Below are 26,039 nucleotides of genomic sequence, written 5' to 3'. Positions count from 1 at the left end.
TTGAGTCATTGTAAAATTATATTAACAAGCATTCTTTCCTCAGTTTGAAATAAAGAAAACACCAGTAAATAAAGGCAACCTGGGACAGAGGTGTATAACGCTTAATATTCACAGAAAATGAAATAAACCTTTTATCACATTTACAAGACTGCCGCTAAGTTTATGGTTTAGAAAGCGTTGGACTAATTTCAAAATAACTGGGTCAATATACAGTCAAATTGGTATCAAAATATAAAAAAATAACAGCAATAAGGAGACAAAAAACAAAAAATACCCGGAGAAAAAGAAACTATCAACTACCAATATGCATCTCAGGTTACAATGGGGTTAACTCTTTCACCGTCACATCATCCAGATGGAACAGTAGGAAACCACGGCTACAACCATGTTGAGAAAAAGGACAGAGTGTTAAGCACAGGCAGGGAAGAGGTTAAACACACATCACATGTGGACTGGAGCAGCGCTAGGTAGTATGTTGTTCACAGATCTCAGCGTTCATGCACCTCTGTTGTTTCCAAACCCACAGTTGAGCCCAAGTTTGCTTTCCCCCTTGACAGAGAACAAGAACAGCAGTGAGACTGTTTAAATAAAAAGCTGAATAAACCAGTGCAGAATTAGATTGCTCTCCTCATCGACAAAACCATAACCCACAAAACATTCCTTATCGATGAGATTTTGTCGACACATTGAATGGGATCCAATTTCACTTTTTAAAAACCCACTGAGCACTTAAAACTGTTCAAAAGGCCCAGTTCGATCACATCATTTCCCCTTAAAGTCTGGATAAATAGCACATCGGGACGAGGTCATTTAAAGGAGTTGTCACAGAGTTAAAGGCAGATTCAGACGCCTGTTTTCAGACACATACTGCATGGCTGAATGCAGGACCTGAAATATGAAAAAATAATAATAATAAATTGAGAGTTTTTCCTAGTTCACAATGCTTAATGCACATCAGTGTTTTAGGTGGCTATAAGTTGAAACCTGGACAGAACATCTTGCACCACAAACCAATAATAAAATCATAAGAGGTCAACTTTGACCATTTTCTTTGCTGGGCAGGCAGGGAATAATCATTTCTGCAAATAATTTTTTTAAATTGTCATGTATGCAGTAGTTTCAGTAGCTGGTTTCGTCACACTTGGGGTGGTGATGAATGAAGAACTGTCCTTCATTTGGAACGAAGAGGAGCAAGAAGTCGCCATTTTGAAAATTCGCATATCAGCATTCTGGAATTGCGCGGAACCAAAATGGCGCCTGTCCCTGGTTCTGTGCCGATACGTTTTGGCCATGTCCTGTTATGAGCTCAGATCCTCTGAGTGATGGCAGATTGAGGGGGAGTTCACACACTCATCGTCATGGTAGGGGAGTACTGCTGAGGGGCACAGACAAAGAGTTAAAATCAGGAGAGCTTACGCTAATGGCATGACACACACACAACAAACAATAGAACACATACTGCAACTGTAGAAAGGAAATGCACTTCCTCACTCTAGCCCCCAAAAACATTACTTGGCAACTGCCCAGTGCCCCCACACTGCCCTGCCACTGTAGAGTCCATGATGCTGTCACAATGATGCTGTCACTGTGGCTTCCCTTGGGTGTCAAAGTGCCATGACCGTAGCTTTACTGTGGAGTCAATACTGCCATTTAGGCACTACTTATAGTTACTGGCAACACAGTGGCCTCAGCTGGGTTGTGTTCACTAGGCACTAATTGGAAGAAAACTGACTGAAACATGGAGTGACTACCTGATCTTGTTCAACAGGAAACAATTTTTAAAAACATATTCTTCAACACTTATAATTTTATCCTCTCCTATACTAAAACACATTAAAACGTTTTATATTGCATGGTGAGAAGGAGACTTACATTCTCACTCTGAAAGGAGTGCAGGAAGTTCCCACCCAACTCGTCACCGTCCCTCGGGGTTCCAGGAGGGTTACTAATGCCACTTAGATGGTTTGGAGAGTTCTGCGAGGAGGCAGGAAAGAGACTAAGTAAATAGGCAACAACAAGTAGTCTAAGTGTCGTCATTGTCCCTCTTGACATTGACAGCGCTGGAGTTGGCAAGAGCAGAAAAATGTCTGGGCCCAGGCTATGGGAGGAGACAACAGATCTGGGCCCAGGCTATAGGAAGAGACAACAGATCTGGGCCCAGGCTAAACAAGAAGTTCAATAGAAACGTATTGCACAAATTAGTCCAAATGATTTGTCATGTTTTTCTAGTAATCTATATGTATAGCCATGTTATAGTATTCACCTTGTTGAGTCCGTCCATATCACCAGAGCCTAAAAAAAATAAAAGTGTATAGGTCATGAACACTGAAATTAAAACGTTATGATTCTTTACTGAACTAATAATGCAACAGGTCATATGTATGCTAAAGCTATATGTATGCTAAAGCTATATGTATGCTAAAGCTATATGTATGCTAAAGCTATATGTATGCTAAAGCTATATGTATGCTAAAGATATATGTATGCTAAAGATATATGTATGCTAAAGCTATATGTATGCTAAAGCCTGGCACTGTTGCTGAGAATATGTCTCCTTGCGTCACATTACTGGTTGGTCTACTACACTGTACCCTGAGTCCCAAATGGCATCCCATTCCCAATATAGTGCACTACTTTTCACCAGAACCCTATGGGCCCTGGTCAAAAGTAGAGCACTATATAGGGATTAGGGTGTCATTTGAGACACCACCATTGAAGGAGCCTACGTTCAGATTGTCTGAACAACTACTCCCAACTAGTCATGCACTGGTTAGTGAATACTGTTCTAAACTGAACACAACCCCAATTGGCACTTGAGAACTATATGTTGTATGGTAACCACTGGCAGAGTAGAGCACAGTGCTTTACCTAGCGATCCATTCATGTGGTGTGGTTCCATGCCTGCCATGGCCCCCAGGGGTCCGTCAGAGCCAGGGCCCATAGGGAACTGTAGCGGGAGACAAGCACTGCCTTACTACACATGTCAACAGGACAGGCACCACTATCACAACAGACTAGGCCAGGTAGAAACAGGGCATGTCCCAATAGAGTAAGCCAGGTAGAAACAGGGCATGTCCCAATAGAGTAAGCCAGGTAGAAACAGGGCATGTCCCAATAGAGTAAGCCAGGTAGAAACAGGGCATGTCCCAATAGAGTAAGCCAGGTAGAAACAGGGCATGTCCCAATAGAGTAAGCCAGGTAGAAACAGGGCATGTCCCAATAGAGTAAGCCAGGTAGAAACAGGGCATGTCCCAATAGAGTAAGCCAGGTAGAAACAGGGCATGTCCCAATAGAGTAAGCCAGGTAGAAACAGGGTATGTCCCAACAGAGTTATAAAGGGTCCCAAAAGGCACCCTTTATAACAACAGTTATTTTGTCCAGGGCCCATAGTGCACTATATAGGGAATAGGGTGCCATTTGGGATGAAGAACAGTTTCATTATGTAGGACTCGTTAATGTTTCTTATAATGGATCTGGGATGGGTAGTATCAAGAGGTTAATGTTTCTTATAATCGTATCTTAAAAGTTATCTGTCGATGAAGAAACATGAAACAACGTGACTACTACAACAAATTTGAGAGGGCTGGTATGAGAAGCAAACTCACATTTGATCGGTTACCAGGTCCAGTGTTGATCATAGTGTAGAGGTTGTCCCCAGAGTTGTTAGAGTCTGAAAAGCGGATGATAAGCAATCAATCTCAATTATTATTATTATTATGATAATCAATAGACAAGTGTACATCGGGCAATGAGAACAGCCAAGATGGCGCAAACACTCATTGAAGATGACGGTTATTTGTCAAAACATTTTGACATTAATTCCTATTCCCCAAGGTGGACTATGGAGTACCTACCCGCAGGGCTGGGCATAATGGGTGTTCCAGTGGGTCCCCCTCCACCAGAACCCCCCTTTAGAGTGTCGGAAGAACACAACCCATTTATAATTAAACAGTGAATCATAAAACCAGCAATGTATCTGTACCAGGTCAAATCTACAAAACACGAAAACAATAATATACTGGTATCTGACTGTGTGTGTGAGGTCGTCAGAGAGCACTTACCCCATACGCTCCAGGAGAAGGTGATGAGTAAGGCATCTGAAACAACCACAACATTACAGGAACAGGGAATCGAAATCGGTGTTCACATCTCAAAACGGTATCATTCGTCATTTTAGCATCGCAGCCTTATCATTATCTAGCTTACATGGAAGCTGGGGGTGTCCCGCACCCTATTCCCTATATAGTGCACTTTGAACAGGGGCCTTATGGGTTGTGTAAGGCGCTATAAAGGGAATAGGGTGCCATTTAGGATGTAGCCTGGGATATATAATACTACAATTACATCCAGGACTGGGGAACTTGGTAATGCATTAGATCTCCAGAGCTTCTTACTGAGAGAGGTCAGACACAGACTGCTGCAATCTGAACAGACAACATCATGGTATATATATATATATATATATATATATATAGATAGAGATATATATAGATATATATATATATGCCACGATCTCTTACTGCTGTCACTTGTTATATCCACTTCAAATCAGTGTACAGTTGTGGCCAAAATTTGAGAACGACACAAACATTAATTTCCACAAAGTTTGCTGCTTCAGTGTCTTTAGATATTTTTGTCAGATGTTACTATGGAATACTGAAGTATAATTACAAGCATTTCATAAGTATCAAAGGCTTTTATTGACAATGACATAAAGTTGATGCAAAGAGTCAATATTTGCAGTGTTGACCCTTCTTTTTCAAGACCTCTGCAGTCCGCCCTGGCATGGTGTCAATTAACTTCTGGGCCACATCCTGACTGATGGCAACCCATTCTTGCATAATCAATGCTTGGAGTGTGTCAAAATTTGTGGGGTTTTGTTTGTCCACCCGCCTCTTGAGGATTGACCATAAGTTCTCAATAGGATTAAGGACTGGGGAGTTTACTTGCCATGGACCCAAAATATCTATGTCCCGTCCCCCCCCCGAGCCACTTAGTTATCACTTTTGCCTTCCGGCAAGGTGCTCCATCATGCTGGAAGAGGCATTGTTCGTCACCAAATTGTCGTCCAGTCTCTGCTCTAGATGGTTGGGAGAAGTTGCTCTCGGAGGATGTGTTGGTACCATTCTTTATTAATGGCTGTGTTCTTAGGCAAAATTGTGAGTGAGCCCACTCCCTTGGCTGAGAAGCAACCCCACACATGAATGGTCTCAGGATGCTTTACCGTTGGTATGACACAGGACTGATGTTAGCGCTCACCTCGTCTTCCCCGGACAAGCTTTTTTCCAGATGCCACAAACAATCGGAAAGGGGATTCATCAGAGATTCCAATCCCTTTACCTTTTGCAGAATATCAGTCTGTCCCTGATGTTTTTCCGGGAGAGAAGTGACTTCTTTGCTGCCCTTCTTGACACCAGGCCATCCTCCAAAAGTCTTTGCCTCACTGTGTGTGCAGATGCAAGCTCTGTACTGGTGGTTCCCCGATCCCGCAGCTGAATCAACTTTAGGAGACGGTTCTGGCGCTTGCCAGACTTTCTTGAGCACCCTGATGCCTTCTTCACAACAATTGAACCGCTCTCCTTGAAGTTCTTGATGATCCGATAAATGGATGATTTAGGTGCAATCCTACTGGCAGCAATATCCTTGCCTGTGAAGCCCTTTTTGTGCAAAGCAATGATGCCGGCACGTGTTTCCTTGCAGGTAACCATGGTTGACAGAGGAAGAACAATGATTCCAAGCACTACCCTCCTTTTGAAGCTTCCAGTCTGTTATTCAAACTCAATCAGCATGACAGAGTGATCTCCAGCCTCGTCCTCGTCAACACTCACACCTGTGTTAACGAGAGAAATCACTGACATGAAGTCAGCTAGTCCTTTTGTGGCAGGGCTGAAATGCAGTGGAAATGTTTTTGGGCGATTCAGTTCAGTTGCATGGCAAATAGGGACTTTGCAATTAATTGTAATTCATCTGATCACTCTTCATAACATTCTGGAGTATATGCAAATTGCCATCATACAAACTGATGCCAAAGACTTTGTGAAAATTAATATTTGTGTCATTCTCAAAACTTTTGGCCACGACTGTAGATGAAGGGGAGGAGACAGGTTAAAGAATGATGTTTAACACGGGCCAGTATCCCCGTGGAACGCGTTCCACAACTTGTACAGTCCATGCACCGACAAATTGAGCATGTTCTGAGGGCAAAAGGGGGATGCAACTCAATATTAGGAAGGTGTTCCTAATGTATTGTATACTCCGTGTCTAGAGGGGAAATTGGACTCACTGAGTTGCCGTTGTTCGGATTGGGCCATGGTCGTCCAGCACCTGGGCCCCTGCATTGTGACGAGAGAAACCCCAGTTAGAAAACAACACACCCTGGAGATGCATCATGTGAAAGGAGAGTAATAGAGACAAGGCTCACATCATGTTCACTCCTGGCATCCCAGGGCCCATGGCGTTATGTGGAGGCCGCATCCCACCACCAAAGTTCTGCAACGACAACTAAGAATCAGACTACCATAACCAGACCGAACCAAGGCCAAGAACAGAGACAGACTGGATGGGTGATGGTGACAGGCAGTTTCAATAATCAGGGGGCTAGTCTGTGAAAGACTACAGGCATTTTGCAAACTGCTTAGAGATAACGGCTGCCTACAGATGGGGGTATAACATTACCAGTCTGATATAACAGCTGCCTACAGATGGGGGTGTAACATTACCAGTCTGATATAACAGCTGCCTACAGATGGGGGTATAACATTACCAGTCTGATATAACAGCTGCCTACAGATGGGGGTATAACATTACCAGTCTGATATAACAGCTGCCTAGACGGGGGTGTAACATTACCAGTCTGATATAACAGCTGCCTACAGATGGGGGTATAACATTACCAGTCTGATATAACAGCTGCCTACAGATGGGGGTATAACATTACCAGTCTGATATAACAGCTGCCTACAGATGGGGGTGTAACATTACCAGTCTGATATAACAGCTGCCTACAGATGGGGGTATAACATTACCAGTCTGATATAACAGCTGCCTACAGACGGGGGTATAACATTACCAGTCTGATATAACAGCTGCCTACAGACGGGGGTATAACATTACCAGTCTGATATAACAGCTGCCTACAGACGGGGGTATAACATTACTAGATATAATGGGAGCAGAACAGTAGTGGCCTACCTGGGGTCCTGGCCCCATAGGGCCCATGCCTCGAGGCCCACTCATTCTCTGCATTGGTCCCAAGTTAGGATGGCCTTGTGGTCGTGTGTGATCCATGGTTTGGAGCATGAGATGGGGGCCAGGGCCACCGCCAGGAGGCTACAGGACAGACAGGGGAAAGAGGGAGGGATAACTCATTCGGAGGTAAATCTCTTTGTTAAACAACAGTAGACTGGGTAGACTGATGACAGTATTGTATGGTGATGTTGGTGGAGAATGCTGGGTACTGTAGTTTGTTTACCTGGTTGCCCATTCTGATAGGAGGGCCTCGTGGGCCTGCGGTGAATCGTGGGTTCATGAAAGACTACAAACACAAATAACAATTAATTTACATTTGTGTTCCATCACAACATAATTATACTGAAGAAATAACAATTGCAACCATTCATAAGGGAGGTAGTTGCTTCACTTGCAATATCTATAACGTGTATGTTGACTCTGTACCGGTACCCCCTGTATAAAGCCTCCACATTGACTCTGTACTGGTACCCCCGGTATATAGCCTCCACATTGACTCTGTACCGGTACCCCCTGTATATAACCTCCACATTGACTCTGTACCGGTACCCCCTGTATATAGCCTCCACATTGACTCTGTACCGGTACCCCCTGTATATAACCTCCACATTGACTCTGTACCGGTACCCCCTGTATAAAGCCTCACTATTGTTATTTTACTGCTGCTGTTTAATTATGTTACTTTTATTTTCTACTTATCTATTTTTTTTTTTACTTGACACGTTTTTCTTCTTAACTTGTTAAAACATTGTTGGTTAAGGGCTTGTAAGTAAGCATTTCACTGTAAGGTCTACGCCTGCTGTATTCGGAGCGTGTGACTAATAACATTTGATAGAACATCTACAATAACGGTTTCCTATATCACAGTTAGTTTTAACGATGTCTCTGCGCTGCCGCCAAAAGCGTCAAGCCGAATGACAGATGCGGAAGCAGAGCGTACAGACAGAAATAGCATGGAGGCGCCATGACGGTGAAACGACAGTCGTCTTCCCAATAGGAAAGCACAAAGAGAAACACAGAGCTCCAACAGAGAGACAGAGGCTGTGTCCCAATTTAAAATCACACCATATTCTAAATATAGTGCACTACTTTTCACCAGGGCCCCAGGTCAAATGTAGTCCACTATATACAGATGAGGGTGCGATTTGGGACACATCTAGGAAGGGAGAGCAGCAGTACCTGGCTTTGTGGTCCCATCATACTGTTAGGGAGAGGAGGCTGGGGGTGAGGAGAGCCCTGGGGACCAGGAGCACCCTGTGGCGTCACAGAGACAGAGAGCGACAGAGAGAGGGGAAGACAGACACAGAGGGAGGGAGGTAGAGAGAGGAGGGTTACTGAGCTGAGCAGAGGAGAGTGTGAGAAGCTGGTGTGCAAATGCAAAAAGCTGCCCAGTATATCTGTTGATTATTCACTCCACAGTAGAAGAGAGTGCAAGAAGAGAGAGAGAGGAAAATATAGAGAGGATGTGTGCTGTGATGCCTGCCAGTCAGAATAGCAGCCAGCCTCCAGCTTATCATCACTGCCAATTTCCCCCTCTGCCAATTACCACAACATTAATTAAGCCCTATGCAATTAGCTTTACATTGCTGCCCCCAAACACTGTCATTGTGGGCCAATGCTTCTGGTAATGGGGTAGCTTAATTAACAACATTTACATATTCAAATGACTCTGATAAAGGGAGATCTCTGTGCGTGTGTATGTCTCTTTCGCTCACACACTGAGTTGGGCTACATATACTGTAATTACTTCTCTGGTTTTCAAAACACAAACATCGAGGACTAATCCTAGAGACAACATGCCTACATAGTCTACTTGAAGAAACAGAAGTGTGTGGTTTGACTTTCACTAGAGGGAAAGCTGCCAAGAGTTTATCCTCATGAGGTATTGATTTACGGCAGGTGTTACAGCACCTTTCGATTTCTCGATTAAGGTTTAGGCCCAACTGCACCTCCCGGTTTCACTACAGTACACTGAGTGGGTAGACAGACAGATTATTTTCTGATGTCTACTAAAAACACAAGCTGCTTCCCAAACGGCACACTATTCCCTACTTTTGACCAGAGCAGTGTGCTATGTAGAGAATAGGGTACCATGTGGACGCAGACATAGGCTCAGAGCAGAGACTAGACTACAGACCAGAGCAGAACAGAGACTAGACTACACGCGCTAATAGCGTTTCAAACTTCACTCGCTCTGAGCCTTCTAGTAGTTGTTCCCCTTGCTCTGCATGGGTAACGCTGCTTCGATGGTGGCTGTTGTTGTGTTGCTGGTTCGAGCCCAGGGAGGAGAGAGGGGAGGGACGTAAGCTATACTGTTACACTGTCAATACTAAAGTGCCTATAAGAACATCCAATAGTCAAAGGTTAATGAAATACAAATGGTATAGAGGGAAATAGTCCTATAATAACTACAACCTAAAACTTCTTACCTGGGAATATTGAAAACTCATGTTAAAAGGAACCACCAGCTTTCATATGTTCTCATGTTCTGAGCAAGGAACTGAAACCTTAGCTTTCTTACATGGCACATATTGCACTTTTACTTTCTTCTCCAACACTTTGTTTTTGCATTATTTAAACCAAATTGAACATGTTTCATTATTTACTTGAGGCTAAATTGATTTTATTGATGCATTATATTAAGTTAAAATAAGTGTTCATTCAGTGTTGTTGTAATTGTCATTATAACAAATAAATGTAAAAAATATATATATAAAAAGTCTGATTAATCGGTATCGGCTTTTTTGGTCCTCAAATAAAATCGGTATCAGTATTGAAAAATCATAATCGGTCGACCTCTACTACAGACCAGAGCAGAGACTGGACTACAGACCACAGGCTCAGAGCAGAGACTAGACTACAGACCACAGGCTCAGAGCAGAGACTAGACTACAGACCACAGGCTCAGAGCAGAGATTAGGCTACAGACCACAGCAGAGCAGAGCCTAGGCTACAGAGCACAGCAGAGCAGAGCCTAGGCTACAGAGCACAGCAGAGCAGAGCCTAGGCTACAGAGCACAGCAGAGCAGAGACTAGGCTACAGACCACAGCAGAGCAGAGACTAGGCTACAGACCACAGCAGAGCAGAGACTAGGCTACAGACCACAGCAGAGCATCATTGAAACACCACACAACAGCTCCAGATGTGGAAAGCACATCAGCAGGGTGGTAGAACAGAGACAGCTGAGCAGAGACTAGACTACAGACCACAGCAGAGCAGAGACTAGACTACAGACCACAGCAGAGCAGAGACGAGACTACAGACCACAGCAGAGCAGAGACTAGACTACAGACCACAGCAGAGCATCATTGAAACACCACACACCAGCTCCAGATGTGGAAAGCACATCAGCAGGGTGGTAGAACAGAGAGACAGCCGAGCAGAGACTAGACTACAGACCACAGCAGGGTGGTAGAACAGAGAGACAGCCGAGCAGAGACTAGACTACAGACCACAGCAGAGCAGAGACTAGACTACAGACCACAGCAGAGCATCATTGAAACACCACACACCAGCTCCAGATGTGGAAAGCACATCAGCAGGGTGGTAGAACAGAGAGACAGCCGAGCAGAGACTAGACTACAGACCACAGCAGGGTGGTAGAACAGAGAGACAGCCGAGCAGAGACTAGACTACAGACCACAGCAGGGTGGTAGAACAGAGAGACAGCCGAGCAGAGACTAGACTACAGACCACAGCAGGGTGGTAGAACAGAGAGACAGCAGAGCAGAGACTAGACTACAGACCACAGCAGGGTGGTAGAACAGAGACAGCCGAGCAGAGACTAGACTACAGAGCAGAGCAGAGACTAGACTACAGACCACAGCAGGGTGGTAGAACAGAGAGACAGCAGAGCAGAGACTAGACTACAGAGCAGAGACTAGACTACAGACCACAGCAGGGTGGTAGAACAGAGACAGCCGAGCAGAGACTAGACTACAGAGCAGAGCAGAGACTAGACTACAGACCACAGCAGGGTGGTAGAACAGAGAGACAGCCGAGCAGAGACTAGACTACAGAGCAGAGACTAGACTACAGACCACAGCAGGGTGGTAGAACAGAGACAGCCGAGCAGAGACTAGACTACAGAGCAGAGCAGAGACTAGACTACAGACCACAGCAGGGTGGTAGAACAGAGAGACAGCCGAGCAGAGACTAGACTACAGACCACAGCCGAGCAGAGACTAGACTACAGAGCAGAGCAGAGACTAGACTACAGACCACAGCAGGGTGGTAGAACAGAGACAGCCGAGCAGAGACTAGACTACAGAGCAGAGACTAGACTACAGACCACAGCAGGGTGGTAGAACAGAGAGACAGCCGAGCAGAGACTAGACTACAGACCACAGCCGAGCAGAGACTAGACTACAGAGCAGAGCAGAGACTAGACTACAGACCACAGCAGAGTGGTAGAACAGAGAGACAGCCGAGCAGAGACTAGACTACAGAGCAGAGACTAGACTACAGACCACAGCAGGGTGGTAGAACAGAGAGACAGCCGAGCAGAGACTAGACTACAGACCACAGCAGAGCATCATTGAAACACCACACACCAGCTCCAGATGTGGAAAGCACATCAGCAGGGTGGTAGAACAGAGAGACAGCCGAGCAGAGACTAGACTACAGACCACAGCAGGGTGGTAGAACAGAGAGACAGCCGAGCAGAGACTAGACTACAGACCACAGCAGGGTGGTAGAACAGAGAGACAGCAGAGCAGAGACTAGACTACAGACCACAGCAGGGTGGTAGAACAGAGAGACAGCAGAGCAGAGACTAGACTACAGACCACAGCAGGGTGGTAGAACAGAGAGACAGCCGAGCAGAGACTAGACTACAGAGCAGAGACTAGACTACAGACCACAGCAGGGTGGTAGAACAGAGAGACAGCAGAGCAGAGACTAGACTACAGACCACAGCAGGGTGGTAGAACAGAGAGACAGCAGAGCAGAGACTAGACTACAGACCACAGCAGGGTGGTAGAACAGAGAGACAGCAGAGCAGAGACTAGACTACAGACCACAGCAGGGTGGTAGAACAGAGAGACAGCAGAGCAGAGACTAGACTACAGACCACAGCAGGGTGGTAGAACAGAGAGACAGCCGAGCAGAGACTAGACTACAGAGCAGAGCAGAGACTAGACTACAGAGCAGAGCAGAGACTAGGCTACAGACCACAGCAGGGTGGTAGAACAGAGAGACAGCAGAGCAGAGACTAGACTACAGAGCAGAGACTAGACTACAGACCACAGCAGGGTGGTAGAACAGAGACAGCCGAGCAGAGACTAGACTACAGAGCAGAGCAGAGACTAGACTACAGACCACAGCAGGGTGGTAGAACAGAGAGACAGCAGAGCAGAGACTAGACTACAGACCACAGCAGGGTGGTAGAACAGAGAGACAGCAGAGCAGAGACTAGACTACAGACCACAGCAGGGTGGTAGAACAGAGAGACAGCCGAGCAGAGACTAGACTACAGAGCAGAGACTAGACTACAGAGCAGAGCAGAGACTAGACTACAGACCACAGCAGAGTGGTAGAACAGAGAGACAGCCGAGCAGAGACTAGACTACAGAGCAGAGCAGAGACTAGGCTACAGACCACAGCAGGGTGGTAGAACAGAGAGACAGCCGAGCAGAGACTAGACTACAGACCACAGCAGGGTGGTAGAACAGAGAGACAGCCGAGCAGAGACTAGACTACAGACCACAGCAGAGCAGAGACTAGACTACAGACCACAGCAGGGTGGTAGAACAGAGAGACAGCCGAGCAGAGACTAGACTACAGAGCAGAGCAGAGACTAGACTACAGACCACAGCAGGGTGGTAGAACAGAGACAGCCGAGCAGAGACTAGACTACAGAGCAGAGCAGAGACTAGACTACAGACCACAGCAGGGTGGTAGAACAGAGAGACAGCCGAGCAGAGACTAGACTACAGACCACAGCCGAGCAGAGACTAGACTACAGAGCAGAGCAGAGACTAGACTACAGACCACAGCAGGGTGGTAGAACAGAGACAGCCGAGCAGAGACTAGACTACAGAGCAGAGCAGAGACTAGACTACAGACCACAGCAGAGTGGTAGAACAGAGAGACAGCCGAGCAGAGACTAGACTACAGAGCAGAGACTAGACTACAGACCACAGCAGGGTGGTAGAACAGAGAGACAGCCGAGCAGAGACTAGACTACAGAGCAGAGACTAGACTACAGACCACAGCAGGGTGGTAGAACAGAGACAGAGGAAAGAGGAAAGTTGCACAATAGAGTGGCTCATGCATGACGGTCTGTAGTCCATTTTGCGGACGACACAACAGTGGTAGGCTTGATTACCAACTACGACGAGACGGCCTACAGGGAGGAGGTGAGGGCCCTCGGAGTGTGGTGTCAGGACAATAACCTCACACTCAACGTCAACAAAACTAAGGAGATGATTGTGGACTTCAGGAAACAGCAGAGGGAACACCCCCCTATCCACATCGATGGAACAGTAGTGGAGAGGGTAGCAAGTTAAGTTCCTCGGCATACACATCACAGACAAACTAAATTGGTCCACTCACACAGACAGCATCGTGAAGGAGGCGCAGCAGCGCCTCTTCAACCTCAGGAGGCTGAAGAAATTCGGCTTGTCACCAAAAACACTCACAAACTTCCACAGATGCACAATCGAGAGCATCCTGGCTGGCTGTATCACCGCCTGGTATTGCAACTGCGCCGCCCACAACCGTAAGGCTCTCCAGAGTGTAGTGAAGTCTGCACAACGTATCACCGGGGGCAAACTACCTGCCCTCCAGGACACCTACACCACCCGATGTTACAGGAAGGCCATAAAGATCATCAAGGACAACACCCACCCACTGCCTGTTCACCCCGCTATCATCCAGAAGGCGAGGTCAGTAGAGGTGCATCAAAGCAGGGACCGAGAGACTGAAAAACAGCTTCTATCTCAAGGCCATCAGACTGTTAAACAGCAACCACTAACATTGAGTGGCTGCTGCCAACACACTGACTCAACTCCAGCCACTTCAATAATGGGAATTGATGGGAAAGGATGTAAAATATATCACTAGCCACTTTATAAATAATGCTACCTAATATAATGTTTACATACCCTACATTATTCATCTCATATGTATACATATATACTGTACTCTATCATCTACTGCATCCTTATGTAATACATGTATCACTAGCCACTTTAACTATGCCACTTTGTTTACATACTCATATGTATATACTGTACTCGATACCATCTACTGTATCTTGCCTATGCTGCTCTGTACCATCACTCATTCATATATCCTTATGTACATATTCTTTATCCCCTTACACTGTGTATAAGAAATTAGTTTTGGAATTGTTAGTTAGATTACTTGTTGGTTATTACTGCATTGTCAGAACTGGAAGCACAAGCATTTCGCTACACTCGCATTAACATCTGCTAACCATGTGTATGTGACAAATAAAATTTGATTTGATCTCTTCACATGAGAATCACACAGAGTAACTTGGCGATGCTTTATTGACATTAGTGGAGTTCAGCAGAAATTGAAGTCAGTTTTTCTTGCTTGTGGATTTCAAATTCTGATTCAGCAACTAAAGCAGTGGTCTCCAACCTGTGGTCCTGGGACCACTTGTGGTCAGGGAGGGTACTTCAGGTGCTCCACACATTTCCCCCCATAAAATTCTAATAAAGAGGGAACCACTGCCATAGAGCAGGGGTCGGCAACAGCTGGCATGCGGGCCAAAACCACCATTGTTTAGAAAAAAATTAGTAATAAGAATGTTTCTATTGGGTAAAAAAAAGACAAAAATCACCAGGAAAAAATAAAATTCTAAAAATTCACCTCAAAAATGTATTGTTATTTTCAAATAAAATCTATATTTCTATAGTTGTAGTCAATTTGCAGTGTACAAATGATTATAATTATGTTCCATTCTCTCCAAAATAAATCATCCCGCAGCTGAATCTAGTGGCCTACCCCTGCCATAGAGTGTAGATTGAGGGGTGTGTGAGTGGTAGGAATCAGTGACCTGGAAGAATCCAGGGGGCATGGGTCCACTGGCAATCCCCTCTCCAGGGGGAATCCCCCCCATCACAGGACTGGGGGCTGCAGCAGCACTCTGGAAACATAAAACAAATGCCAGTTAGAGGGGTTTCATCAGAAATACGGGTTGCAGATCTAACTGGTTTGCTTTGTATGAGTTTGTAGGGTTAAAAAAACCTTTCAACATATGTTATTCAACATGTCTGGAATCATAGACAGCATAGCCATTAGATAGATGGATTGCTAAACAACAGATACACATAAAAGTTTCACAGAGTGGGAATCTAATTGCACAGCCAAATGTGCTGATCCAGCAGGGGCCCAGTAGATTTGATAAGAATCTGTGGGATTCACTCCTTCACTTCAAAGTACTCAGGCACAGCAAGATCTCACTGGTAGGCCATTTCCTGTCTCGACCACGGCCATAATTCACTAATGGACCATTTGCTTTGGTCACACACTTTCTCTCTCCTTTAGTAGGAGCCTTTGACCAGAGGCTAATGCCTACAGGACAGACTGACATTAGTATCTGGTATCCATGGCTATAGATTGGAGGTTGAGACCCTAGAGCTGTACTAAGTAGGGGAGTAAGGGTATACAGTACCCCTGCATGCGTACGCCCACTCACACACACCTTGAAAACAAAAAGCCACACACACCCCCCTTACGCTATCCTTCACATACCTCCCTCTCGTCTCTAAAGGGCTAGACCTACTCAGACGTCACGAGTCGATATAGCCAACACACTCAGGGTCCCTGGTATATCGACTCACTGCACCCCTTCCTAATTCTATCTGGGCTGGGCCCTGCAGGGCCCCTGAAATACCACAGCAGGGAGAGAAGTGAGGCCGGAGGGAGCCAGCCAAGACCAGACATCACCGAGGCCAAGCCAGCCCGTTACTGGAACCCACAGACAATTAGCTATGTTCAGGGAGGCTCCTTCAATACTACCACTCCTGCCTGCACTGAGCCTAAAGAGCTATACACAGCTTTAGGAGACTAGTATTGATGTCATAGAATAGTGTGATCAACCCACAATCCTCTCTGAGAATGATAACTTCTAAATCATTAACAGTCATAGTTACGTTCCATAACGATTCTGCTCAATATCTATTCCGGGGATGGGGTCAATTCCATTTCAATTTAGTCAAATCAGGAAGTAAACTGCAATTCCAATTCTCCTCAATGCCTCTGAGGACTTTCATAAAATCACAAGTGTAATAGATCAAAATAAAGCTGAACTTCTTGCTAATCCAGCCGCTGTGTCAGATTCCAAAAAGGCTTTACGGCAAAAGCACACCATGCGAATATCTGAGGACAGCGCCCAGCATACAAAACCATGAAAAACATATTTCAACCAGGCAGGTGCGACACAAAAGTCAGAAATAGAGATTAAATAAATGCCTTACCTTTGATGATGATCTTCTTCTGTTGGCACTCCAAAAGGTCCCAATTACATCACAAATGGTCCTTTTGTTCGATAATGTCCTTCTTTATATCCATAAAAACTCAATTTAGCTGGCACGCTTCAGTCAATAATCCCTCCATCAAAATTCCATACAAAATGAATCCCAAACGTTACAAACAAGTCAAACAACGTTTATAATCAAACCTGTGTGATTCACTCCTTCACTTCAAAGTGCTCAGGCACAAACTTTTCCAAACAAGTCAAACAACGTTTATAATCAAACCTTACCCTAATACTTATATTATACAATTTAAGAAACAAACTACAATTTCTGGCTCATTTTTCCAGTGTTATTCTTCATGTAAGCTTGTGTTAACTTCTAGGCTTATGTTTTTTAAGTCATGTTTTTCATCTAAGAGATAGAGCTCCATTTCAATTTTGATTCAGAAAGGGTTGGTGACCACTGCCCTATATAGTGCACTACTATATAGAGAACAGGGAGCCATTTGGGATGTAACCTCTGTTCTGCTGCCGGAGAGGAGGGCCAGGACTACCAGATACTTTAGTACAGGAAGGGGCAGATGTCATTCTCTGTTGCCTGGGGGTCTGAGGAGTGGAGCAGCTGAGTGGGGGAGGTTTTCTTTATGACCGACTAGATCCATGCCTCTTGGTCAGTGTGTGTGTGTGTGTGTTTAAGAGTTAGGCCAAGCTATCCTTGTTTCATAGAGTCATTAAAGAGGGGTTAGGAAAGGGTAGGCCCCAGCCGCTGTTGTTGTGCTCTCTGTACAAAAACAGACAAACACCCCCATCGACGGGGCTGTAGTGGAACGGGTTGAGAGAAGTTCCTCTGTGTCCAATCACTAAGTACTTAAAATGGTCCACACACATGCAGTAGTGAAGAAGGCATGACAGTGACTCCTCCCCCTCAGGAGGTTGAAAAGATTAGGCTTTTTATTTTTTTTATTTAACCTTTAATTAACTAGGCAAGTCAGTTAAGAACAAATTCTTATTTACAATGACGGCCTACACCGGCCAAACCGGGACGAAGTTGGGCCAATTGTGCACCGGACTACGGGACTCGCAATCACGGCCAGTTGTGATACAGCCTGGAACCGAATCAGGGTCTGTAGTGACGCTTCTAGCACTGAGATGCAGTGCCTTCGACTGCTGCGCCACTCGGAAGCCATGGGCCCACAAATCCTCAAAAAGCACCATTGAGAGCATCTTGACTGGCTGCATCACTGCTTGGTATGGCAACTGCAACCCCGTCGATTACATGGAGCTACAGAGGGTGGTCTGGACAGCCCAGTACATCACTGGGGTTGAGCTGCCTGCCATCCAGGACCTCTATATCAGGTGTGTAAGGAAGGCCCAAAAAATTGTTAAAGACTCCAGCTACCCAAGCCATAGACTGTTCTCTCTGCTTCCACATTGCAAGCTGTACCAGAGCAACAAGTCTGACACCAACAGGCTCCTGAACAGCTTCTATCCCCAAGTGATAAAACTGATAAATAGCTAACAGAATGGCTACACAGACTATCTTCATTCACCCTTTTATTTTTGCACTGACTCTAGGTACACTCACACACACTGACTCTAGGTACACTCACACTGACTCTAGGTACACTCACACACACTGACTCTAGGTACACTCACACTGACTCTAGGTACACTCACACACACTGACTCTAGGTACACTCACACTGACTCACACACACTGACTCTAGGTACACTCACACTGACTCACACTGACTCTAGGTACACCCACACACACTGACTCTAGGTACACTCACACTGACTCACGCTGACTCTAGGTACACTCACACACACTGACTCTAGGTACACTCACAAACACTGACTCTAGGTACACTCACACACACTGACTCTAGGTACACTCACACACACTGAGTCTATACACACACACACAAAATCATCATATACGCTGCTTCTGTTTATCATACAGTATATCCTGATACTTAGTCACTAGTGATGGGGGGATAGTTACACATCGGGAAATTATTTTTGACGATATATTGTATCATTTTGACAATATAGATACAATATCGCAATATAATTTTTGCGCTAGTTGGCTGTACCTGCACCAAAACTCCAGTATTTTTCCTTCATAGTTTGTTCTCCATCTTTTTAATTAGGGAGCCAATTTGTTTTCATGACTGATAAATTAATTCTCATGGCTATTTCGTCTCTCTGCAGCAGACGCGTATGGTGAGCAATATGTTTGGAACATCGAATCACAATAAATTCAAAATACATATAGAATCGTGAAATTCGTATCAGCCTTTTAAGTATTGTGATAACAACGTATCATGAGGTCCCTGGCAATCCCCAGCCCTACTCGTCACCTCACCCCTATATATATATATATATATATATCCACCACTCCAGTATCCCTGCACATTGGAAATATGGCATTGGCACTGACACTAACTGACCCTGTACATAGCTTACTTAATCGTGTTCTTCTTATTTCTATTTCTCGTGCATTTTTGTTCTACTTTACTTTATAGTACTACATTTTTACTGCTGATATTGATTACTGCTTTGCTGCAAGAAAGGAATTTTGCTGTACCTGTGCAAATGACAATAAAACTTGAAACTGAAAGGCCTTGCAGTAGGACCCAGAGAAGAGAACTCAGGCTCTCTGCTCCTACTCAACCATCCTCCCCTTGGCCTCTCCGCCTGCTCCCCTTGCCCTCCTCCTCTTACCCTCCTCTGCCTCCTCCCCTCTCTCTCTCTCTCTCTCCCTCTCCTCTCTCCCCCCCCCCCCTTGCCCCCCCCTCTCCTCTTGCCCCCCCCCTCCTCTCTCCCCTTTCCCCCACCTCTCCTCTCTCCCCTTGCCCCCCCCTCCCCTTGCCCCCCCCCTCTGCCTCCTCCCCTCTCCCCTTGCCCCCCCTCTGCCTCCTCCCCCTCTCCTCTCCCTCTCTCCCCTTGCCCCCCCTCTGCCTCCTCCCCCTCTCTCTCTCCCCTCCCCCCTCTGCCCCCCTCCCTCTCCCCTCTCCCCCTTGCCCTCCCTCTCCTCTCCCCTTGCCCTCCCTCTCCTCTCTCCCCTTGCCCTCCCTCTCCTCTCTCCCCTTTTCTGTATTCCCTCTGCTCCTCCCTTGGTCGCTGGGCATATGCTACAGTGGCCCCTCCCCCCTCCCCTTTTCCAATCTGTCCCGTAGCTCCTTGACAGCCATCAATCAGCGGCTGACACCATGGTGACGGAGTTCCCAGGGGACCATCTGTCAGACCCACCGTGAATATGCCAGGGAAGGAGGGAGGGTCTGCGCTTTACGAGCCGTGATGCAGCGCTGCTTCCCTGCCTGTTAGCAGCCCAGCCAGCCACCTCCCCCATCTAGAGGCCCCCCAACCCAGCCAGCCAGCACCCCTCATCTATAGCCCAGCCAGCCAGCACCCCTCATCTATAGCCCAGCCAGCCAGCACCCCTCATCTATAGCCCAGCCAGCCAGCACCCCTCATGTATAGCCCAGCCAGCCAGCACCCCTCATGTATAGCCCAGCCAGCAAGCACCCCTCATGTATAGCCCAGCCAGCAAGCACCCCTCATCTATAGCCCAGCCAGCCAGCACCCCTCATGTATAGCCCAGCCAGCCAGCCAGCCAGCACCCCTCATCTATAGCCCAGCCAGCCAGCACCCCTCATGTATAGCCCAGCCAGCCAGCACCCCTAATCTATAGCCCAGTCAGCCAGCCAGCCAGCCAGCACCCCTCATCTATAGCCCAGCCAGCCAGCACCCCTCATGTATAGCCCAGGCAGCCAGCCAGCACCCCTCATCTATAGCCCAGCCAGCCAGCACCCCTCATCTATAGCCCAGCCAGCCAGCACCCCTAATCTATAGCCCAGCCAGCCAGCACCCCTAATCTATAGCCCAGCCAGCCAGCACCCCTAATCTATAGCCCAGCCAGCCAGCACCCCTAATCTATAGCCCAGCCAGCCAGCACCCCTAATCTATAGCCCAGCCAGCCAGCACCCCTAATCTATAGCCCAGCTCACCAGCCACCACCCAGCCAGGACCACAAATACAAATTCCACCTAGACACTGTTGCCCTAAAGCACACAAAAAAATAAATTAGACCCAATCAAATGAGAAAACAAAAAGATCATTACTTGACACATTGGAAAGAATTAACTAAAAAAAAGAAGATCAAACTGGAATGTTATTTGGTCCTAAACAGAGAGTACGCAGTGGCAGAATACCTGACCACTGTGACTAACCCACAATTAAGAAAAGCTTTGACTATATACAGACTCAGTGAGCATGGCCTTCCATATTGAGAGGCTGCGATAGCCTGTCTTCTCTTGAGAGACAGGTCTTCCTATGTTCACACAAAATTAAGTGGAACCAGAGCTGCACTTCCTAACCTCCTGTCAAATGTATGACCATAGAGAGACATATTTCCCTCAGATTAAAACAATGTTTTTTTTAACAAATCCAATCTTGATAAACTACCATCTCTATTAGGTGAAATACTAGTTGGCCACCACAGCAGCCAGATGTGTGACCTGTTACCACATAAAAAGGGCAACCAGTGGAGTTACGCCATTGTAAATACAACCTATTTACCAGTTTATTTATTTTCCCTGTTGTACTTTAACTATTTGCACTTTGTTACAACACTGTACATAGCCAATAATATAACATTTTAAATGTCTATATTATTTAAAAACTTGTGAGTAATGTTTACTGTCAATTTTTGATTATTTCACTTTTGTTTAATGTCTATTTCACTTGCTTTGGAAATGTAAACATGTTTCCCATGCCAATAAAGCCCTTTGAATTGAAAGGGGGGAGAGAGAGAGAGAGAGCGAGAGAAAGATATAGAAGAGAGACAGGGGGTGGAGAAGGGAGGGATCGAGCGAGAGAGAGAAGGAAGTCTGGGCCCACGCAAACAAAGTCAGAGCACTGTTCCCACTGTCCATGTACTAGCCTAAGGTGAACACAGGAAGAACCAACATCGATACACAGGGATCCCATCTCTCGATACCGCCACAGACATAACACAGTTGACTAGTTTCATTGACATGTCAACAAATGTATTCAAAAGCCAAACAAGAATATTCATTTTCGGACCCTACTGCTCTTCTTCACAATCACAGCATGTCTCTGTGTCAAAAAGCTGTCCATTTCTGTTGGCTAGCACTAGCCTAACGCTAAAGATGTATGGTTGTTAGCTAGCTAGCATAACAAAGACTAGGTCTAATGAAAGAAATGGCAGACGCGGCTCAGCTGTGTGTCCCCTCCTCCTACTAGCTCCCAGGTCACCTGCCAGATCAGGAGGGCTGTTGTTTCCTTGACAACCCTCTCTGGCAAGAACAAGGCCCAACATCCCTGCTTTAACCCCTTCCTGTGATGTCAACCCCACAATGAGTGGATCTCAAGTCTACAGTGGCCTCCTCTCCTACTTGTATCTTTTCCTTTGTCTGGGCTGGGCTTAGTGGCCTGCAGCACTATACAGGTGAAGCACATCCCTTTGTGAGCTTCTGCTATGATACTGGCTCCTATCTTGTCTTCTTAGATCAGTGAAGGGTGTACTCATTAGTGCACACCATAGCAAATCATAGCTGAATGTTTTTGCAACAGAATAGGTTTTGCAATGAAAACAAGCATTTCTCATTGGACAACATGTTGATCCCCTTCCTGTTCGGCTGTTTTGGTTCCTAGTGAAAAGGGAAGGAAATAGAAAGAGGAAGACTTCTTGGATGTTCCCTAGTTTGACTACTTGTCCTGGAGAAGCCTGACCAGAAGTAGTATGAGATAGGAGTGATGATGGGAGACTAAAGCCTTTTCCCAAGTGCATAGTGTTCTGAACATGCAAAAGACACAATATGCAAATGGTCGATATGCAAGAGCCAAGTTTAGAGACAGGCCACAACCGTTTTGGAAAAATCCTAAAAACTACAAGATCTATGAATTTTAGTTCCAATGGAGTAGGCTACTACCATCCTGTAAGTTAAGGAAAAAATACATTCTAGCACAAGATGGAGACCATTTCATCTTTAGTAAAAAAATATATATATTTTAACTCTTGACCACTACCATTCGAGATAATTGAGACTCTGAACCCATTTTGTTCAAACTCTGCTTACAAACATTGCTCAACAGTGACTGGCCACAACAGAGCAGGGTCATGTTCATTGGAGCACGCAATAGAAAGCACTTTGGAACCGAAAATAAAAATGAGCCTTTCTCATTGGACAGGTACATGTAATACCTCCCTGTTTCAATTTTTTTTCTTCCGTTTGGAGCCTTAATGAACAACACCCAGGTCTGAATTTTTCCTCTGGGGGATGAAATGAGGTGGGGAGAGAGCTGCAGTACGGTAGAGAAACAGGGAGGGGTGGGGGAGTCCACATCAGATCAGACATGTCTGACTCAGGACATGCTGACATAAGCACCATTTTCCCAGAAGCCTTTAAGCTCCATACTGTCGGAGGGTCATCATCAGGGCCAATGACAGGGCAAGATGTCAGCTGGATGGACAGCTATAGGACGCTGCCGGGACAGCCTGGCAAACTAGAACCTACACAGACCTGATCCATCAGACAGACCTGATCCATCAGACAGACCTGAAGTCCACAAAGCCTGATAAATAGCTACACATACATGGCTCTGAAACATCCTGTCCTACTGCTATGACATACTCCGTACACTACCCAGAGAGGAGTGCAGCAGCAGCACAACAGCTATATATGCAGGAGAGTACAACTGGATGCCAATTAAAGTATGATTAGAAGGTATGGCCCAAGAAACAAAGAGGCAGAGAAATGTCTCTCTATCGCCACTACCCAAGGCATCGAAACCGTACAAGGGGTAACAAGGACGATGGGTCTATATAGTAGGTCTAGATCTCACAGCAGAGGAAAGTACTCGTTGCATAAGTTTGCTTTCCAACTCCTGATTCTTTTTATATACGCTCATCTGGGTGCGCTCTCATTCTACATTAATGTAGGCTCAAAGGAAACCAGGGCCTGTATTCATAAAGTATATCAGTAGGAGGGCTGATTTAGGATCAGATTTCCCTTTAGGATCATAATGAATACGATTATATGGACAGGGAGACCTGATCCAACATCAGCACTCAGACGCTTTATGAAAATGGGCCCAGGCTCTTCAGCAGAACCCCAGCAACATGTTGCAGCAGCAAGTCTTATGAGGAGCAGAACTCACGTAATCATGGAAGGCCTTGGCTTCACTGGAGTGGTCACACGTCTCTCTTCTTTCTGGTGCAGCACAATACAGATCCCAAAATACACTGTGGATAAGACACACAGGTTGTGAAGCAACGGAATAATGTACATGATACAATATGGTGTATTGACATCAGTGGAGGCTGCTCATGGGAGGGCTGGAATGGCGTAGAATGGAATGGCATCAACCACATGAAAACCACATTTGATGCCATTCCATTGACTCCATTCCAGCCATTGTTATGAGCTGTCCTCCCATGAGCAGCCTCCATTGACTGACACACTGATTGACATACGGAACACTTACCACCACCAAGAGTGTAGGAACCCAGGGGGTTCCCCGAGTGTGATGTTCTTTTCCCATCGGATCTGGAAAAGGGGAGAATCAAATACATTTTGAATGAACAATAGGGCCCTACTTTAACAACAAAACTATGACATTTATTGATTCAAAATGGGAATTAGTTTGTTATTGAAGTATGGTCACATGGATAGGACCGATATCCAGTTAATAGTAAATACTCACCTCTGATAAAAAGGTCTGTGCAGACTTCTGTGCTCCTATGTGTAACAAATATTCATAGACGTATAAAGCTAACCTGCGAACAAAAACAACAGTTTGAATAATAATATTATGGCATAAAAAGCAAATGTTTTAGAACTACATTTGAGTCTACTCTAAATTAGCCTCATTTGACTCTATTATAAAGCAGACAAATTAGCCTAGACAAAAACGAAAGTAAATTTAGTAGGCTTAATGTAGGGGTGACTCCAGTCCTTGAGGGCCTGATTGATGTTGGGTGTTTGGTCTCTAATCAACTAAGATGCCTTGCACTTTGAGACACATGATCGACAGTTCAGTTGTGTAATAATTTGTCCAAACAGTTGCAGTTCCGTTTTGGAAATAATACGAGAGTTTTTATTGGACACATTTTTTTGTAGGTCCCGCCCTATTTCGTTCGTTTCCGTTTCAGAAACGTTTTGCAACAGAATCGGCAGGATGAATACACCCCTACATTTTAAGTCAGACGGTTTGCATGGACCACCGACTCCAAAGGGCCTTTTCGCACGATGGCATCCAAACACTTCAAATCGGAAACATTGTAACCAAGAAGAAAACGCGTAATTATAGGGCGATAAATGAGTGTTGGATACGACCCTCGTAGCGGCGAACTCAAACAAAGTAGTAACCAAAACACTGGGGGAAGCTACATTTTAATCAATTAATGTAACATACAATACGTAAAGCAAATTGGACGGTGCATTTGTTTAAGCTATTAATTTTTCCATAAACAAATATATAGATATAGTTTACAGACCCTTAATTGAAAATAAAAGCACCCATTTACGTGCAATAATGAGGCCAAGGAAGAGCATAAAGCCGAAGTCAGAAACGGGAACGAATGGCGAGCAGACAAGGCGGTTCATTCAATTCCATCCTCCTCGGAAAGAGGGAATTCGCTGTCCGGCAAACCACAAAGCCGAGGTGGGGTATAATATGCATTAGGTAAGAAATATGTTTGAAAACTTACTTTTCCCGTGCTTGTCCATCTGACGGCACAGCGGACCCTTTGCCTTTAGGGAACATGATTTTGTGAGGGTGAACGCCCGCCTTATCTTTCTCTATTTTCGCTATTTCATCTGTCAGACCATCAGTCTGCCACGGCCGCGACCCTCTCTCGCACTCCTTACTGCACTTCTCAACCGAGCCTGGTCAAGGAGAAGGGGATAGGGCTAAATTGACTGGCAACTATTTTCACCAATGAGCGTACAGGAATTCCATTTAGCCCTGCCTTAACGTTATGTCACGCTTTGCTGTTGCCAATTGGAGGTTGTTACAGTAGGATATCTACTTTACATATCCCAACGTTCATTATCATGCAAAGTAAGAATAAAAGGCACACTTTATTCAACATTGAGAGATGTCATCTACACAAGCACTCCAGTTTCAGCCCTGCTATGACGACAATTTATTAAATTGTAAGTGATTATTGGAGCCTAAATTATACTTTTTCCATTGAACATGAGCAAAACAAAACATGTTTAGTGTATTTTCATTTTAGGCGAACGGGTTATGCTAATGTTATATATAATTTGTGTTTGAAATGTCAGTCATAGACTATTGTGAAAT

The 26,039-nt window shown here is 45.4% G+C and overlaps 1 protein-coding gene across 6 annotated transcripts; it reads right to left on the bottom strand.

Moving 5' to 3' along the window:
- On the bottom strand, nucleotides 1-25,624 carry LOC135524734 (single-stranded DNA-binding protein 3-like). 6 transcript variants are annotated; one of them, XM_064952513.1, is made up of 17 exons: nucleotides 25,441-25,624; nucleotides 24,435-24,507; nucleotides 24,216-24,277; nucleotides 23,889-23,973; nucleotides 15,279-15,368; nucleotides 8,428-8,502; nucleotides 7,472-7,534; nucleotides 7,192-7,329; nucleotides 6,422-6,489; nucleotides 6,284-6,332; nucleotides 4,062-4,097; nucleotides 3,855-3,909; nucleotides 3,606-3,670; nucleotides 2,869-2,947; nucleotides 2,264-2,292; nucleotides 1,873-1,974; nucleotides 1-1,375 (listed from the first exon to the last, which is right to left on the bottom strand). In XM_064952513.1, the coding sequence occupies exons 1-17, from the start codon at nucleotides 25,494-25,496 to the stop codon at nucleotides 1,343-1,345; spliced, it is 1,158 nt and encodes a 385-aa protein (XP_064808585.1). In that variant the 5' UTR covers nucleotides 25,497-25,624; the 3' UTR covers nucleotides 1-1,342. The 6 variants fall into 6 exon arrangements, with proteins under 6 accessions (XP_064808585.1, XP_064808586.1, XP_064808587.1 ...); XM_064952514.1 differs by having other exon boundaries at nucleotides 1-1,372; XM_064952515.1 differs by lacking the exon at nucleotides 8,428-8,502.
- Nucleotides 25,625-26,039: the final 415 nt, after the last annotated feature.

The sequence above is a fragment of the Oncorhynchus masou genome, chromosome 31 (genome assembly GCF_036934945.1).
Source record: "Oncorhynchus masou masou isolate Uvic2021 chromosome 31, UVic_Omas_1.1, whole genome shotgun sequence".
In the NCBI taxonomy this organism is placed as follows: domain Eukaryota; kingdom Metazoa; phylum Chordata; class Actinopteri; order Salmoniformes; family Salmonidae; genus Oncorhynchus; species Oncorhynchus masou.
This window is presented reverse-complemented; position numbering and strand designations above follow the sequence as displayed.

Bases quoted from the DNA above. Each gene is read 5' to 3' on its own strand.
- LOC135524734 (XM_064952513.1), bottom strand. From the start codon at position 25,496: ATGTTCCCTAAAGGCAAAGGGTCCGCTGTGCCGTCAGATGGACAAGCA. The intron at 4,098-6,283 runs GTGAGTCCAATT...TGGTTGTTTCAG, and splicing joins ATCCGAACAACGGCAACTCA to ATGCCTTACTCATCACCTTC. The intron at 2,948-3,605 runs GTGAGTTTGCTT...CTCCCGCTACAG, and splicing joins GACCTGGTAACCGATCAAAT to TTCCCTATGGGCCCTGGCTC.